General features: G+C 41.3%; 1 protein-coding gene across 3 annotated transcripts in view; it reads right to left on the bottom strand.

Annotated features, from left to right (window-relative positions):
- The window catches only part of HHIP (hedgehog interacting protein), a 102,434-nt gene continuing 84,394 nt past the window's right edge, over positions 1 to 18,040 (bottom strand). The window contains exons 12-14 of one of the 3 annotated variants that reach the window (XM_020783097.3): positions 7,444 to 7,592; positions 1,419 to 1,547; positions 1 to 475 (exon numbers count right to left, since the gene is read on the bottom strand). In XM_020783097.3, the coding sequence (XP_020638756.1) occupies positions 465 to 475; positions 1,419 to 1,547; positions 7,444 to 7,592 (289 nt within the window). In that variant the 3' untranslated portion in view covers positions 1 to 464. Of the gene's footprint in view, positions 476 to 1,213; positions 1,548 to 7,443; positions 7,593 to 18,040 lie in introns of those variants that run through there. The other 2 variants (XM_020783098.3, XM_020783096.3) reach the window with 2 other exon arrangements.

The following is an 18,040-nucleotide window of genomic DNA, read 5'->3' as shown; positions in this document are numbered from 1 at the left end:
TTTTGAATACAGCATGTACACCAAATTTATTGATACATTTACAAAAAGGAAAATAGTATTCTGTTAATTTTCCAAGAATCATTTACATTTTTAACCATATTTGTCAACAATCATAATTTTAATGATTTGTACAAGAATCCTCTTACACAGGCAAGACATGAGCTAAAGTGAGCTCCTATCCAGTGATGTTCCATTCAGTGTGAATTCTGTAATAGATTCTATTAGCATATAAACGGACCAGTCCTGACGCACAGGAAATAACTTTTTTTCAACATTTACAGTGACTAGTTGATTGGTGTTGCTTCTCCGTCGATTATGAACAAAAGTCGAAACAAAGATACATTTCTACATTGGGTCCGCAAGATAGGAAAGAGTTTGTTGTCTCTTTCATTCCCCGTCATTCCAATTAAAGTTGGAGAAAAATGTAACTTTAGTATTTTACAGGACATGGCAAAGCTGTTCATCTAGGTGATGTCTATATTATAAAAAAATAAAATAAAATAATATAAATATGTAACACAAACCCAGTGCCCTTTGTTAAATAAGATATTCAATAAAAATCAGACCTTTTAGAATGACCAGTTTTAAAATATGCAAATATAATTTAATTATTAAGAAACATGAAACAGTGTGGAAATTAAGCTGCGACAGATTTTTTTTGCATATATGCCATGGAAAGTAGTTAAGTGCATAACATTCTGTTACATTGATAGCGGTGTAGGTTACAGTCTTACAATGAATTAAGTATAAAACACAATTAGAAGTTCTGAAGTATTGTCTTATAGTTGGGAGCTGAATTCACATGGCCATATTTTCCACATAGTAACTGGACAGTTTGATCATTCAAGCTTACCATTATAGCTTTTTCATCCTGTTCAGGGAATGACATTTAGGAGGCAACACATTTATTATACATGCCAATAGGTCATCTGAATCCACCCACTATTTTGTGGCACCATAATGATGGAAAATATTAAGTTTTAATAATGTCAAAAAGTTTCAAAACTCCTTTCTGTTGGCTATAGGTGAGTAGTTATAGAGATAAAATTGGTGGGCCATCAAAGAATTCATAGTAACATTATTGAAAATTATATGTGGCCAACAGTGGAATTTCTGTCAACTACTTCACATGAAGAAATATAGTTTTGATATTCCACCAGCTATACAATCAGGTGTTTGTGCGTGAATTGTACGTTGTTGCTTGTCTGAAAAATGTAAAAGACAGATCTAAAAGCCAAATGTAATCACTGGAGTTTCAAAGCAAGATAACAGTCTTTCTCTCTCTTGTTTAAAGAAGAAAATATTCAAAAATAAATGCCCATGGAAAATGTGGTATCCAAATAGTCCCAGAAACTATACAATATAGCTGGTTAGATCCAGCAAATAGGATGTCATGTCTATGATCTGATCAAGAATACCTGCCCTTGTCACTCTTCGGATGTTTCTATCCATTTGTTCACATTGAGCACCAAGATATCCTTTTTTACACAAGCATTTATTTGGTCGTATGCAGACACCCCCATGTCGACAGGCTGGATCACATTTTGCTGTAAAAAACAAAAACATGAATTAAAGCTATGTTCAGGAATTCTCCTTGGCTTTCTAGACATTCAGGATATAATGAGGTAGATGCTGTGACAACCCCAGACCTACTGGGATAGGCCACAGTTTCACTAAGCTGCCACCAACCATTCCCTATAAGAAGTCACACAGACCAGGGATGGATTTTTAACTAACAAAGGAATAAGGTTTATTTAAATAACACACAGGGAAAATAAAATGATCAAGTGAATAAGATACAGTAACGTGGCTTAGTCTCAATCATCCATACACCGGTTTGGTTCACACAGAACACCTTTAAATAAAGCACAGACCCTGAACCTATCAGTTCTGGCTAACCATACAGACACCTGAACCTATCAGGTTGGTACTGACTGACACACAGTAGTACCCTGTCTGACACACAGACTCCCACTCCAGCTTCTTCTCTCAGCTCTCCTCCAGCTCTCCTAACTTCTCCACACAGGCTCCACATATATATACAGTACAGCCCCTCCTCCTGATGTCCCGCCTTCCACTCCCCATAGGATGGAACTTTCCCTCCAAACCCATGACAGACAGGTAACATCAGTGCTGTATGTAACACCTCCCCTCTTTATAAGTTGTTTTGTAGGGGGAAAGCTAAAGTGCTTTTCACCAAAAAACAACCTGGATCCAAAACATACAAAAACAGTTATACATTAACATACAATACCATACTTACTTATACTTACTCTAGGATAAACATATCAATTAGACATTTAAACATTTACCATTTACAATACATCAAGTTACCTTTATTCATACAAACCAAGCATGTTTAATAAACAAGTACATTTAACCTTTGGTCACCAAAATATATACATAGTCCATGTTTCTTTCGCCATCTTCATTCTTCAGGTCTTCTTGACAAGGCGTCAGCAACACAGTTCACTGACCCTCTGACCACCTTCACTTCAAAGTCATAGTCTTGCAGGTTTAAAGCCCACCTCATAAGTTTACTATTGTGGGTTTTCATTGTCTTTAACCACTGCAATGGTGAATGGTCAGTGCACAGAATAAAATGTCTTCCCCAGATGTAAGGCTTGGCCTTCTGGATCGCGTAGACTATGGCCAGGCACTCCTTTTCCACGGTTGCCAAATGTCTCTCACCTTTCTGGAGTTTCCTACTCAGGTAGGACACTGGATGCTGGTCACCATTTTCATCCTCCTGGCAAAGAACTGCTCCTACCCCGCTGTTAGACGCATCGGTGTAGATGATGAACTCCCGGTCGAAGTCTGGAGCACGCAGCACTGGATAGTTGATGAGGGTCTCCTTCAACCTCTGGAACGCCTCCTCACAGTCGCTGGTCCATGGGATGCGGTCATCAGTCTTCTTCCTCGTCAGATCGGTCAGCGGAGCCGCAATCTCGCTAAACCTCGGGATGAATTTTCTGTAGTAGCCCACCAACCCAAGAAATGATTTGACCTTTTTCTTGGTGTTGGGTCTGGGCCAATCACGAACTGCTTCTATCTTGGCCTCTAGGGGTTTGATCACTCCTCCCCCTACTATGTGACCCAAGTATTTTATTTCTGGGCTACCCAGCTGACACTTGCTGGCCTTTACTGTTAGCCCTGCTGCACTTAACCTCTGCAGCACTAACTCCAGGTGTTTCAGGTGATCTTCCCAGGTATTGCTGAAGATCCCTATGTCGTCAATGTAGGCCACAGTAAAGTCACTGAGCCCTGCTAAGGTCTGGTCCATCAGCCTTTGGAATGTGGCTGGTGCATTTCTGAGACCAAAACTCAGGACTCTAAACTCATAGAGACCAAAAGGGCTGCAAAAGGCGGTCTTTTCTTGATCCCTGGGATCAATTCTTAATTGCCAATATCCCTTTACCAGGTCCAATGATGAGATGAACCGACAACCCCCTATGGTTTCAATCAGGTTGTCTAGCCTGGGCATCGGGTAGGCATCAGGAGTGGTTACGCGGTTTAATTTCCTGTAATCTACACAAAACCTAATGCTCCCATCAGGCTTGTCCACTAGGACTATCGGAGAGGACCAAGGACTAGAAGAGGGGACGATTATGTTCTCCCTAAGCATCTCGTCCAGCTCCTTCCGCACCTTGTCCCTATAGGGTCCCGTTACTCGGTATGGGGATACTGCGTGCGGGGGTGCATCCCCTGTGTGGATCCGATGCATCACTCCCTTCACTATCCCCGGCTTATTGGAAAACACCTTTTGATATTTGATGAGCAGCATTTTTAGTTCTTGCTGCTGGTCTTGGGTGAGTGCAGGACTAATCTTTACCTCCTCTGGGTTGTATTTTACTTCCCCTCTACCCTCCCAGAAGGGTAATTCAGCTTCCTCACTCTCAGCTGCTTTTATTGCAAATAAAACCCTCTGTTCCCCTCTGTAGTAGGGTTTTAGGGCATTCACATGTACCACCCTCCTTGCTTGGTTCTCCTCCTGCTCTATTAGGTAGTTCAGATCTGACATCTTGGAAATGACCCTATATGGTCCTGCCCATTTGAGCTGCAGTTTGTTCTCTCTGCAGGGCCTAAGCCAAAGCACTTCCTCCCCTGGGTCAAAGTGCCTCTCTCTGGCTTTGTGGTCATACCAGGTTTTCTGTCTGACCTTCTGAGCTTGCAGGTTCTCTGCTGCTAGCTCTAGGTTTCTCTTTAGGTCATTCATCAAGGTGTCTATATATGTCACAACGTCTTGTGGGTCATCCTGGGTGATCTGCTCCCAATTTTGTTTGATCAAATCAAGTGGCCCTTTCACCCTTCTCCCAAATAAAAGTTCAAACGGACTGAACCCGGTACTGGCTTGTGGCACTGATCGATAAGCAAACAAAAGGGATTGCAGCTTCTGGTCCCAATTGTTTGGATTCTCGGCCAAGTAAGCCCTAATCATGCGCATTAGAGTCCCATTGAACTTCTCCGTTAACCCATTACTTTCAGGGTGATAGGCAGTGGTTTCCTTGTGTTTAATTCCACAGATTTGCCATAACCGTTTCATGAGCTTCGATGTAAACGATGCGCCCAAATCTGTGATTATTTCTGAGGCAAATCCCATCCTGGACATATACCCCACCAAGGCATCTGCCACTGTGTTAGTTTCAATGTTAGTCAAGGGAATGGCTTCAGGGTACCTCGTGGCATGGTCCACTATGGTGAGAATGAACCGGTTCCCCCTCTTTGTGGCCTTGGGCAAAGGTCCCACAATATCCACCCCTATGCATTTGAACGGAGTGTCAATCACAGGCAAAGGGCACAACTTTGCTTTGGTCCTGTCCCGGTTATTCCCCTGCCTCTGACACACATCACATTGTTTACAGAACTCCTTGATCTGCTTCCCTATTTCAGGCCAGTAAAAATTCTGTGTAATTCTCTGCTGTGTTTTGTTCACCCCTAAGTGCGCAGCAAACATGTCAGAGTGCCCCCTTTGTAAGATCATGGGGCGATACTTTTCAGGTACCACCAGCTGACTTCTGATCCCATCTCCCCCTTTTGAGATATTCCTCAGGGTCTCTCTATATAAAATTCCCTTTTTCTCTCGAAATCTCACTGGGGTTTCAGGTGTTAGCTGGGCGTCTGTCACCTGTTCAAAACACTTTTGGAGAGTGGCGTCTGCCTTTTGCTCTTGGCCAAATCTGCTGTCCGTGGTCAAGGTTTCCACTACAGCTTCGGAACTCCACCCACCTGCTTCCGTCTCGGGCTCGACAGTACCCCCCTGAACTGTCCCCGTGGTGGCTTGTGAGCGTGTAATCACTAGCACCCGTTTCACATGTTCAGCCAGGTCATTTCCCACGAGCACGGCTGCTGGCAGAGTCGATGAAATCGCTAGCCGCCAAACTCCCCTCCAGCCTTGAAAGTTCACAGGTACCTCAGCTACTGGCAGCGAGATCACCTGTCCCTCAATCCCCGCCACCTTTATGCTCTCATTCGGGATTATATACTCCCTAGGAATAATATCTGGATGGCACAGGGTCACCTGGGAACAAGTATCCCTCAGCCCCCTATACTGATGGTCAAGTATTCCTACGTCCACCCCTGCGGTTTGAAACAACTGTGAATCTGTTCTCACTAGCAAGCAGCGCTTGACCTCCACAAGAGGACAGTTTTCCCCAGCCTGATCAGCAGATGTATCTGTTCCAGATTGAGTAGCCATGGCAACAGGCTCCCTCAGTGACAAGGAGCTTTGCTCTTTCTGGACACAGAACACAGCTTTTGGCTTGGTTCCACTCAAATCATGAGGCACATTTCCTTTTAGCTGCTTTAATTTCTCACACTCTGAGATTAGATGGCCCTTTCCTTGACAGAAATAACATTTTCTGCTGTATTTGGAGTCTTTCTCATCTGGTTTTGGTTTTCCCTCCAAAATCTGAGGTCTTGGTTTCATGTCTGAGGGCTTCCCTTCATTTTCCTGAGTTCTGGGTTCTGCTCTCCCGTGCTCTCATCCTGCACTGAGCCAAATTCATCCTCAGAACCTTGGTCCACCTGGGGTTCCCTCACTTCACCCATTTCTGCCATTGGGCTTCGAGTCAAGGGCATAATCCCCCCCCAGAACAGGCTGCTTTCAAAAGTCAAGCCTCAAAATAAAGTGACCACTTTTTTTTTCTCTTTTGCCTCAGAACCAGCCTTCTATAGATTGCTGCTGTTCTTCAGCACTAACTTGCAACTGTTGCCAGCCAGAGTCCACCCCCCTCTGCTAGGCCTCTCAGCAGACAAGCTAGATCACTGCTACTTCACTCAGCTTTGCCTCAGCTTTTTCCCCGCCAAAACAGGTTGCCTCAGAGCTCCCTAATCTAGTCCCCAATCTGAGGTTACACGTTCTTCCACTAGCCTACCTCCCCGTGAGGTAAGCCTAGAAGATTACCTACGCGCTCTCAGATTGTCCCTGACTAGACCCCCCTTGCTCTGGGCACACTTGCCAAGGCTTTGCTGGACCACTGGACAACTGGACCAGTCGTATCCCACACGCTGGACACCAATCAATGTGACAACCCCAGACCTACTGGGAGATGCCACAGTTTCACTAAGCTGCCACCAACCATTCCCTATAAGAAGTCACACAGACCAGGGATGGATTTTTAACTAACAAAGGAATAAGGTTTATTTAAATAACACACAGGGAAAATAAAATGATCAAGTGAATAAGATACAGTAACGTGGCTTAGTCTCAATCATCCATACACCAGTTTGGTTCACACAGAACACCTTTAAATAAAGCACAGACCCTGAACCTATCAGTTCTGGCTAACCATACAGACACCTGAACCTATCAGGTTGGTACTGACTGACACACAGTAGTACCCTGTCTGACACACAGACTCCCACTCCAGCTTCTTCTCTCAGCTCTCCTCCAGCTCTCCTAACTTCTCCACACAGGCTCCACATATATATACAGTACAGCCCCTCCTCCTGATGTCCCGCCTTCCACTCCCCATAGGATGGAACTTTCCCTCCAAACCCATGACAGACAGGTAACATCAGTGCTGTATGTAACAGATGCTTTTCAGGGAGGATAAAGTTTTGGAAGTTTTCCTACTTCACCTTTCCAATTTCAGCAATTTTATTTTTGTAGCTCAACATTACTTGCATGTGCCAAGCAATTAACTGAAAAGTTTTGCTTTGAGACACATCTGAATAATAATATGCTTCTGTGTGGTGGCATTGGTTGTCCCCAAGCATGTCTGAATCCTAGTACATATCGTGATAAAACAAAAGGAAAACCTGATTTCATAAACTAGGCTTGAATTCCCTTGTTTTCCCTTCTGTGTTCTTTCCCTTGTCACCTCTACACTGTTTATTTTTAGAAGCCTCAATAAATGGGGTATTTGCTCATATTTGAAATACTTTGTCAGGTGTTGCTCGAGGGTTTCTATTTTCACAAACTACCGTGAAGTGAGTACTCACCAGTTCTGCAGAACTCGCCTTCCCAGCCTTGATTACAGCAGCATTTTCCAGTGGGAGTGCAGTGCCCATTTCGACAATGCCTTGAGCATTCAGTGGTCAGAATTTGAGTGGGAAGAGCTGTTCTTTTGCATTCTTCTGGGACTAAGGGCCTGTAGAAATTACATATATACAGACAACATATATATATAGGTATGTTTAAAAGAGGAGTTCTTTACAAATGGGCAAATTTACTTTTCCTTTCAAAGAAAACTATTTAAAATGGGCCTGAGGTTCTTTTTTTAAAAAATGAAACAGGGGACACTGTACCCTGTAGAAGTTTTTATGGTATGAAGTACACTTTTAGAATGAACATCATAGCCATAGCCAGCACCAATATTTTAAAGGAAATATTTTAAGATGCAGTTTTATCAAGGAAATTTCATGTTTAATATTTAGGAAATTTCTATGCCATTCGGTTGAATATTTGAATATTGGATATTTCCCTTTGGTAATACAGTATTAAGAATTGGCCTTTTAAACAAAAGGTTCCAAAGAACAACTTGGCAACCCTTTCCTTAATTGACAGTCCAAACTCTCCAATAGCAGTTCTGTTATCTTTTTTTTAAACAGAGATAAACACTGTCCACCCATATACCCCATAAAGCCATTATTAGCAGTGATCATTATAAACAAAGGCATTCAGAATTTCTGCTGGCAGTCATCTATCTCAATAATATTCACACTGGAAATAGTTCTGTTTAGGATTGCAACTCCGTGATAGTGCATAAGAACCACAGGGGCAAAATCTGCTTTGTGCAGTTCCACTGGCATAAACTGATTCAAGGTGCTGGGAATAATCACTTTAAATGGGTATAAAGCTTCCTATCCTTTCGATTTAGCTTCTGAAGCTCCCTAGGGTTCCCTCTTGCCTCAAAGAAGCCTTTTGAAGCTTTAGGATGGTGGCGTTCTAATAGTCAGAAATTGCAGCTAGATTGTCAGCAGCGGTGATGCAACAATGATGTTGACTTTTGTAATCTTTCTTTCCATCCCAAGGCTCTCAAAGGCTGCCCAGGGAACCTCAGAAGCTGAAATGGGGGATAGGAGGCTTCAATTTAATTTAAATTAATTATTTCCAGCACCCTAATCTAGTTTATGTTTGTGCAAAATTACGCAATAGGATTTGCCCATTATTTCCCTATATTTCACAAATGTAATGTAACGTAATGCAATAAACAAACCCACTTGGCTTATGACAATAATAAAGCAGCAGGATTCTAATCAATTTTTCAGAAACAAAGTTGGAAATATGATATCCACATTTAAGATCTAAATCAGCCAGTTTACTTAGGGATGGAATTGTGGTCAACAAATCTGGAGTTTTCCAGTTGGGGAGGGCAAGTAAAATTGGATTTCGTCCATTTCCCCACATTTTTTCTGGAAACAGTTCACACTACCCAGAATCCAAGCCTATTAGGATAAAAGTAACTATTGAACGATGAGAACAACCCTTTTTTGTGCCCAACAAAATCCCTCTCCCCATATATTAACATGTTGTTTAGTCGTTTAGTCGTGTCCGACTCTTCGTGACCCCATGGACCAGAGCACGCCAGGCCCTCCTGTCTTCCACTGCGTCCCGGAGTTAGGTCAAATTCAAATTCATTATATTAACATAGACATGTTGTATTTTTCCTTATGTATTTTTTGTGGAGTATTAGATATGATCCTGTAAACCATAAATCAAAATGGGATGGCTGCAGCTGAGTTATTATTTGAAGAACTAGTTGCATGTAGTACCTGAGCACATCATAGATAATAGCACTCTGTTGCCCTTAAAAGAAGAAGAAGCAAAAATTGACAGCTTTGGAATCAACTTTTGCTTCTTAGGAGGAGGAAACTGTGTGCAGAGGATGAAGGATTTCCTTGTTTACTATTCCTGTGTTGCTTTCCAAAATGTAAGGTGCAATAAGATTTAGTGAGAAAAAGATTATTGAGAATAAAATGCCTCTAATTAATTCAGATAGCAACGTGACCCCTTGGAGAAGTATTACTTGTGAGTTTAGACAATGCTGTAGCAAAGAAAAAGCAGGCACAGAAATGGTTATGCATTTATTTTTTTCTTTTGATGCTTCTGTTTACACCTCTCTCTTCAAAATTGTATTTGCTTTGAAAGAAAAGTGGAAAGACATCTTCTCTCTTCCACCTCCTCCTCTAAAGAGTGCCATTGCATATCTTTGCATGTAAAATATATTTGCTCCTTTATCTGTTCCCATGTTGGCAATACCAGGGGTTGAATATGCCTTATCTTTTACAAGTGTCCAAGGCATGTGCCTCTCTCAATTATATCAAAGTTATTATGATCATTTTGTAATCTACACCTCGCTGGGAATAGTGTGAGACAGTAATCCAAATCAACATTTATGATCTGCTTATGGACATGTTCCTGCTTATACTTTACAGTACATATACACAAATCTCCAACAGCAGCTTATCACAAGTGTTGTATCCTCAAGGACTATGAAAGAATCACCCGTTTGTGGGGTGGTGTAGTGAGCACAGGGTTGAGCAAGTAACTTTGGGTTGCCCATGTGGTGGTATGGCACCCTACATGAATTTGTCATGTTCAGTCTAACATTCATGGGTTAGAAATGGAAAAATAAAATTATATGCCATATGATTAAAAGGAATTTGAGCCCTCTAAGGGTTTATATGTCCTTCCAAAAGATTCAGACAGAGTTGTTCCTACTTCCATAACATGAACTTTGTCAGATCTATCTTACCAGTAGCAAGGATAAAATGTGGATATCATGTCTGGAATAAGACGTATGACCAAAGAATGTAATAGATAGTTGAATTCTCAGTTGTTAAACATAGTACTAGTGGGGCCCATGTTTGCTATTCAAGTAGGAGAAAGGAAGAGAACTAGATGACCTTGTCTATTGCATAAAGCTGAAATTGGAAGAAATGCGTTTATATTTTTTGTGACCATCACAAGGTCACAAAAAGGTAAATAGTGTGCATACATTGGCCGACATTTTATTACTTTCTTACACATGTAGAAGGCAAATGTGTAATATTTCAGTCACTTTTAGCTGTCAATTAACAAGTCACCTTGGGATTCTCAGGGGTCCATGCACCTGCTGGCTTGAGAACCCCACTGGGGACTTGTTAAATGGCAGCTAGAAGTGACTTCATATTACACTGCTTTCTGCAAGCATAAGAGAGCCAAAAATGTCAACTGTTGGGTATTGTCAGATGGTGTAGTTCCACAATTATCATCAGCCTTAGCTAGCATGGCTAATGGCCAGAGATGATGGAAGCTGCAGTTCTACCACATCCAGAAGGCCACAAGAGTTGTGGGACAAAATCACCTAAACATGCCCTTTCCCCTACTACTGCTCCCCTACTACTGCTCCCCTGCAAATGGCACCCTGCCCTCATATTAGGACTTTCCCTTAAGACATCTGTGATTGTCTGGTAGAATGAATGAAGTTACACGAAGATGACACATATTCAAAGTAGTTTTTGTTACTTTGGAATGTCTGGTGAATCCTAGAAACTATTTAGTGTTATAAATGTTCACTGGTTTGGGAGATATGTGTAAATACAGACCAAATCAGGTCCAACTGTATGGTCCTGTAGTGACCACGAGTTTGAGCAAATAACTTCTAGTTGCCCATAGGGTGGAGAGGCACCCTACTTGAGTCACTCATGTTCAATATGGCAATCTTGGTTTAAAAATGGGAAAATAAAAATGATAAGCCATGTGAAGAAAGGGTAAGTGAATTAATACACGGTATCAGGAAAGCGTTGGTTCCAAAGTAAAATAATTTTAACAGCTGAATAGCTCTCCTGCATAAAGCCCAAAACTTCTCCTGGACAGGCTAACCCTTCAGGTGTGCTACAGAAGGTCTCTGAGTGAGGTCACTAGGCTGTAGCAGCTGTTTTCTGCCTTTAAAAAAAAAAAGTAGTGCAAAGTGACGGACAGCCGCCAGTCTAGCATATTTCCTGGATCTTGCCTTTTTTCTTCATAGTTGCATTGCTAGGAATGTATGTGTATGTGCACACATGCACATGTGTACATGTGAATGCTTGTGTGCATGTATATATAAATGCCTCATTCTTTTAGTTAAGCCAGTGCTTCACATTAGGATATTAGGATGTGTCCTCCCTACTCCACCCCGTTTGGTTTCTCCTTTCTTGTTGTTGGGTGGTGTCGTTGCCACACTCCATGGAAGCTACCGGTATTTCCTGCTTCTCTTCATCTTGTGTTCCCTGGGCTGGATAGAGTAGGCTAATAATTCTGCAAGAAATAATTATTATGCCGTTCTGTAACTGCACCACCATTACCACCAGTAATGTTTGTGTTTCCCAGTTTGAGAGAATGGATGTTTTTGCAGAAATCGGTAAGCACACAGTTACTAGCACAAACATGAACAAAGATTGGGTTGGACTTCTATCTGAAAGAGCACAGGACAGGAGAGGGTCTGATCTGTCTACCCTTATTTGAGTATGGCCTGGGTTGGTTGACACAGGGCACATATTTGGTTCATATTCATTTCTTTAGCTGAGTTTCACAAAAACAATGAAAAATCTAATTTTTGAATTATCCATCCATAGTTGGAGAGAACCTTAAATCGTCAGCATTAAATTGTCTTTATCGAAGTGAGGCGTGGAGATTGTGAAGTGAGAATCTACATAAGAATAAAAATGTCTCCATCTTTAAAGTACAAATTTCTGTACTTTTTCTAGTTTATTTTCCCTTAGCCCAGATCACTAATATATGATATATCATGAGAAGTTACTACTTTCTTGAGATAAATACAGTGCCCTTTCAGGTATGATTTTTTTCAATACACTGACTTTAGGACTGGGAGGCCTGCCAAGTGCTCATTACTTGATTTACTACAGGGGAGTGATGTGGTGAGGAAGAAGAAGAAGAAGAAAACCCTCTCCCCCCTCCCCCCTTTCAGATTTTTAAACTCAGCAGCGTATCAAATTTATTCTTATATGGTATACTTGCTCATGACCTCTAGTCTTTTAGAAATTCTGTCATATTTGAAAACTAGTCCCCAGCGAAGCCTGTATCAGTGTTAATAGCTGTGAGGTCAATGCAACTGCTAAACAGTTTGTATTACTGTCAGGGTGGCCATGAAAACAACACCTGCTGTATGAGGCCTTGGCAGCTGGGTCAACAGGCACTGTGGGAATTTATCAATTTAGGGGGCCACTTGCATAGCACTTTGACGGATGAATCAGGAAAGAACAGGCTTATGGGGCTAAAGCTGCTCAATTATGTACTACATTCTTTATGACAGTGGGGAAGTAAGTTTCTTTGCATGCACCAAAAGCCAGGCAAAAACATAAATATAATTAAGTATTTTTTTTTTTGCCTTATAAAGTGAAGTATGAAGAATGGTCCTTAATAGTCAATAGAAGAAAGAGAGAAGGAAATGAGAGGGGAATGGAAATGGACTGTGTATGGATTAAGATATGACTTTAAAAAAAATGCTTCTTTCTCTAATTGTCATTACTAAGTTAAGCTTGGTAAATAACATAAATTCCACTCAAGATGGAGGAAGAGATCCTGAGACGTCTTTGTGTTATTGCAAAAGAATAATGTTTTCATTTTCAGCAAAGAAATTATGATATGAAATGAAAGAAGAAAATATTGAAATAGGTAAAAATGGATTTACTGCTTCGAAAGCAGTATAAACTTAGATGTGCCAACCCTCTGAACTGTAATAGTACTGTCAAGATGTCTTATACCGATCTCTTTCTATATGGAAAGCATTTGTGTATCATTTTGAGAAGACGCTCACAGTGTGGTTTACATTTTTAAAAAAAGAATCAATAAAGACATACAAAGTAAAGACAAGTTAGAGGAGAAGAGGAAATCATTTGAAAAGCCAAATTTATCATCCCCCCAGGTCAGGATGATCCTTGAGCAAGGTTTGTGATGGCAACTGGAGTAGGAGAGAAGGGCCATTCCCAGTTGCAATCCTGAAAATCAAACTGAGCTCTTATTTCATTTCTTCCTTCAGGGCAATGAATGCAGTTGTTACGGTGAAAGAGGCAGTGCTCAGTATGGGTTTCTTGATTTTTTGAAGTATCTGTGCCAATGCTGTTTTTTGCAGATCCTCTTGGGAATCTGAAAGGAGTAGCCACATATTCTGTGGGCCAACAGTATCTCTACACTGCACAATTATAATGGTTTGATAACTATTTTTAACTGCCATAGCTCCATCCTATGGGATCCTGGGATTTCAGTTTGGCGAGGTTCATTCTAAGTACTTCACTTAACTACAAGTCTCATGCTTCTGTAGGATGGAAATATGGGAGTTCAGGTGGTATCATAGTGCTCCAATGGGGTAGTGCAGATGCATTCAAAGTCTCTTGCACAATGGAACTTCTTGGAACTCTTGCACAATGAGACTTCTCCCATATCTCACAGCCCTGATGCTAATGAAAATCTGAGAGACATATACATGAGCATAACAATGAGCAATTAAACAGAAACAATGTTAATGAATGAATAATGGAATAAAATAAATTTAAACTCTGTATGTTCCTAGTAGTTCTAATTTTTTTTTCCTGGAAAACACAAACAGGCTTCATCATCACTAGTCTTCCAAGATCCTTCTTGGAAGATTACTTCTTCTTCTTTTTTACTTATCTAAATGGAATTCTGGATGGCATGTACACTTGCATACATACAGCTTGAATGGCCAGAGGCAAAAGAGGACATGTTTAATAGGGGAATTCAGTGTACATGCCTTTTGAAATTCCCTCTTGTATGCAATAATTAAAGATGCAGGGTCCTTGTTTTCTTCTGTGCCTAGCCAATCTACTTACAGCTGTATATGTAATATCTTCCCAGCTGCTGATGTACACATGGATATTAGGTGTCAGGACAAACTGGCATTCAGGCATGCATGACTTTAGGACAGGGTTATTTGGCAAAGTTCCAGTTCTCTTTCAGCTATTAACAGAATTACTGGAAGGTATTTCTGAAATGGCCTAGAGACTCTATTCTATTGAACACAGTTTGTTTGGGATAAATAGTGGTGGAAAAATTGTCCGGTTGCTGGTTTCCTAGATGTAACGGGTTGGTCACTTCAGGAAACAGCATGTTGGTCCAGATGGATTTTGATTCTGATTCAGCAGAATCAGAACTCTCGCCATCACATTCCATTAGTAGTTTGTTCACATAAAAAGGAGGACATGATTTGTTGTTGTTTAGTCGTTAAGTCATGTCCGATTCTTTGTGATCCCATGGACCAGAGCACGCCAGGCCCTCCCGTCTTCCACTGCCTCCTGGAATTCAGTCAAATTCATGTAGGTAGCTTCGATGACACTGTCCAGCTATCTTAACCTCTGTCGTCCCCTTCTCCTCTTGCCTTCACACTTTCCCAACATCAGGGTCTTTTCCAGAGAGTCTTCTCTTCTCATGAGATGGCCAAAGTATTGGAGCCTCAGCTTCAGGATCTGTCCTTCCAGTGAGCACTCAGGGTTGATTTCCTTCAGAATTTATAGTTTTTTTTCTCCTTGCAATCCAGGTGACTCTCAAGAGTCTCCTCCAGCACCACAATTCAAAAGCATTAATTCTTCGGTGGTCAGCCTTCTTTATAGTCCAGTTCTCACTTCCATACATCGCTACAGGAAAAACCATAGCTTTGACTATGCAGACTTTTGTCGGCAATATGATGTCTCTGCTTTTTAAGATGCTGTCAAGGTTTGTCATCGCTTTCCTCCCAAGAAGTAGGCATTTTTTAATTTTGTGGCTGCTGTCACCATCTATAGTGATAATGGAGCCCAAGAAACAAAAATCTGTTACTGTCTCCATATCATCTCCTTTCTATTTGCCAGGAGGTGATGGGACCAGTGGCTATGATATTGGTTTTTTTTATGTTGAGCTTCAGACCATTTTTGGCGCTCTCCTCTTTCACCCTCATTAAGAGGTTCTCTAATTCCTCCTGACTTTCTGCCATCACAGTGGTATCATCTGCATATCTGAGGTTGTTGATATTTCTTCTGGCAATCTTAATTCCGCCTTGGGATTTCTCTAGTCCAGCCTTTTGCATAATGCATTCTGCATATATGTTAAATAAGCAGGGAGACAACATACAGCTTTGTACTCCTTTCCCAATTTTGAACCAATCAGTTGTTCCATATCCAGTTCTAACTGTTGTTTCCTTTCCCACATATAGATTTCTCAGGAGATAGATAAGGTGGTCAGGCACTACCATTTCTTCAAGGATTTGCCATAGTTTGCTGTTGTCCACACAGTCAAAGGCTTTTGCATAGTCAATGAAGCAGAAGTAGATGTTTTTCTGGAACTCTCTGGCTTTCTCCATAATCCAGCACATATTAGCAATTTGGTCTCTAGTTCCTCTGTCCCTTCGAAATCCAGCTTCTACTTCTCGGAGTTCTCAGTTCACACACTGCTGAAGTCTATCTTGTAGGATTTTGAGCATAACCTTGGTAGCGTGTGAAATGAGTGTAATTTTACGGTAATTGGAGCATTCTTTGGCACTGCCGTTCTTTGGAATTGGGATGTGACTGATCTTTTCCAATCCTCTGGCCACTGCTAAGTTTTCCAAACTTCCTTGGATATTGAGCGTTGCACCTAACAGCATCTTCTTTTAAGATTTTAAATCTCCAGGATGTCTGGTTCAAGGTCAGCAACCACACTATCTGGGTTGTCCGGGACATCCAGATCTTTCTGGTATAATTCATCTGTGTATTCTTGTCACCTCTTCTTGATGTCTTCTGCTTCTGTGAGGTCCCTACCATTTTTGTTCTTTATCATGTCCATCTTTGCACAAAATGTTCCTTTAATAGCTCCAATTTTCCTGAACAGATCTCTGGTTTTTCCCTTTCTATTATTTTTCTCTATTTCTTTGCACTGTTCATTTAAGAAGGCCCTCTTGTCTCTCCTTGCTCTTTTTTGGAAGTCTGCATTCCATTTTCTGTAACTTTCGCTATCTCCCTTGCATTTTGTTTCCCTTCTCCTCTCTGCTATTTGTAAGGCCTCATTGGACAGTCACTTTGCTTTCTTGCATTTCCTTTTCTTTGGGATGGTTTTTGTTGCTGCCTCCTGTACAATGTTGCGAGCCTCTATCCATAGTTCTTCAGACACTCTGTCCACCAAATCTAGTTCCTTAAATCTGTTCTTCACTTCCACTGTGTATTCATAAGGGATTCGGTTTAGATTATACCTGACTAGCCCAGTGGTTTTTCCTACTTTCTTCAGTTTAAGTTTGAATTTTGCTATAAGTAGCTGATGATCAGAGCCGCTTCTTGTGTTGTTGGAAAAGAGGCCAGACTTACCTGTTGTTCCTTTTTTCTATTGACTCCCTACTTTAGTATTCCAATCCCCTATAATGACAAGAACATCTTTCTTTGGTGTCAGTTATAGAAGGTGTTGTAAATCAGCATTGGTGGTTGGCGCATAAACTTGGATTACTGTGATGTTGAAAGGTCTGCCTTGGATTCGTATTGAAATCATTCCATCATTTTTGAGATTGTACCCCAGTACAGCTTTTCCCACTCTTTTGTGACTATGAGGGCTACTCCATTTCTTCTATGGGATACTTGCTCACAGTAGTGGATATGATAATAGTCTGAATTGAATTCGCCCATTCCCATCAATTTAGTTCACTGATGCCCAGGGTATCAATGTTTATTCTTGCCATCTCCTGTTTGACCGCTTCCAATTTACCAAGGTTCATAGATCTTACATTCCTGGTTCCTATGCAGTATTTTTCTTTGCAGTATTGGACTTTCCTTTCACTTCCAGGCACGTCCGCAGCTGAGAGTCCTTTCAGCTTTGGCCCAACCACTTCATTAGCTCTGGAGCTATTCGTACTTGTCCTTCGCTCTTCCTCAGTAGCATGTTGGACGCCTCCCAACCTGAGGTGCTCATCTTCCCGCATCATATCGTTTAGCCTTTTGTTTCTGTTCATGAAGTTTTCTTGGCAAAGATACTGGAATGGCTTGCCATTTCCTGCTCCAGGTGGATTGCATTTAGTCAGAACTCTCCACTATCACCCATCTGTCGTGGGTGTCCCTGCATGGCATAGCCCATAACTTCTCTGAATTACAAAAGCCCCTTCGCTATGAGAAGGCAGCAATCCATGAAGGGGGGGAGGACATGATACCTATGCCTTAACAAGTTGTGTAGCAGAGAGAATTCTAGGATGGGTAACTTGCCCTGTGAGTTAAGCCCTATTCAGCTTTTATATTTTCTGAGAATATCAATGTGGATGCAGGAAAGGGGGGAATGCCTAGAGGAGAGGTTCCTGTTCTTCTATCAAGTAACCTAGAAAGTCTCTCATAATACTTAATATATGTTCTGGGAAACTGTTACATATATATATATCCAGAGTATGAGCAAATATGATTCAGTAGACCTCTGCTACATACAGTTGGGATGCTATGTGTACAGAAGAGCAATATTTTATGTGGAGTCCCTATGAGATCCTGCTAATGGCATAAAGCATGAGAAGATCTACTGTTCTATCTGTCACTCACTGGAAATGATATAAGACTCTGTTGCACACAAATAATGAAGGAACCCTGTACAGACTGGCAGAGCAATTTCAGTGCGTATTTGTGG

This window comes from Pogona vitticeps, chromosome 5 (assembly GCF_051106095.1).
Source record: "Pogona vitticeps strain Pit_001003342236 chromosome 5, PviZW2.1, whole genome shotgun sequence".
Classification (NCBI taxonomy): Eukaryota; Metazoa; Chordata; class Lepidosauria; order Squamata; family Agamidae; genus Pogona; species Pogona vitticeps.
Note: the sequence above shows the minus strand (reverse complement) of the source record. Positions and strands in the feature narration are given on the sequence as shown.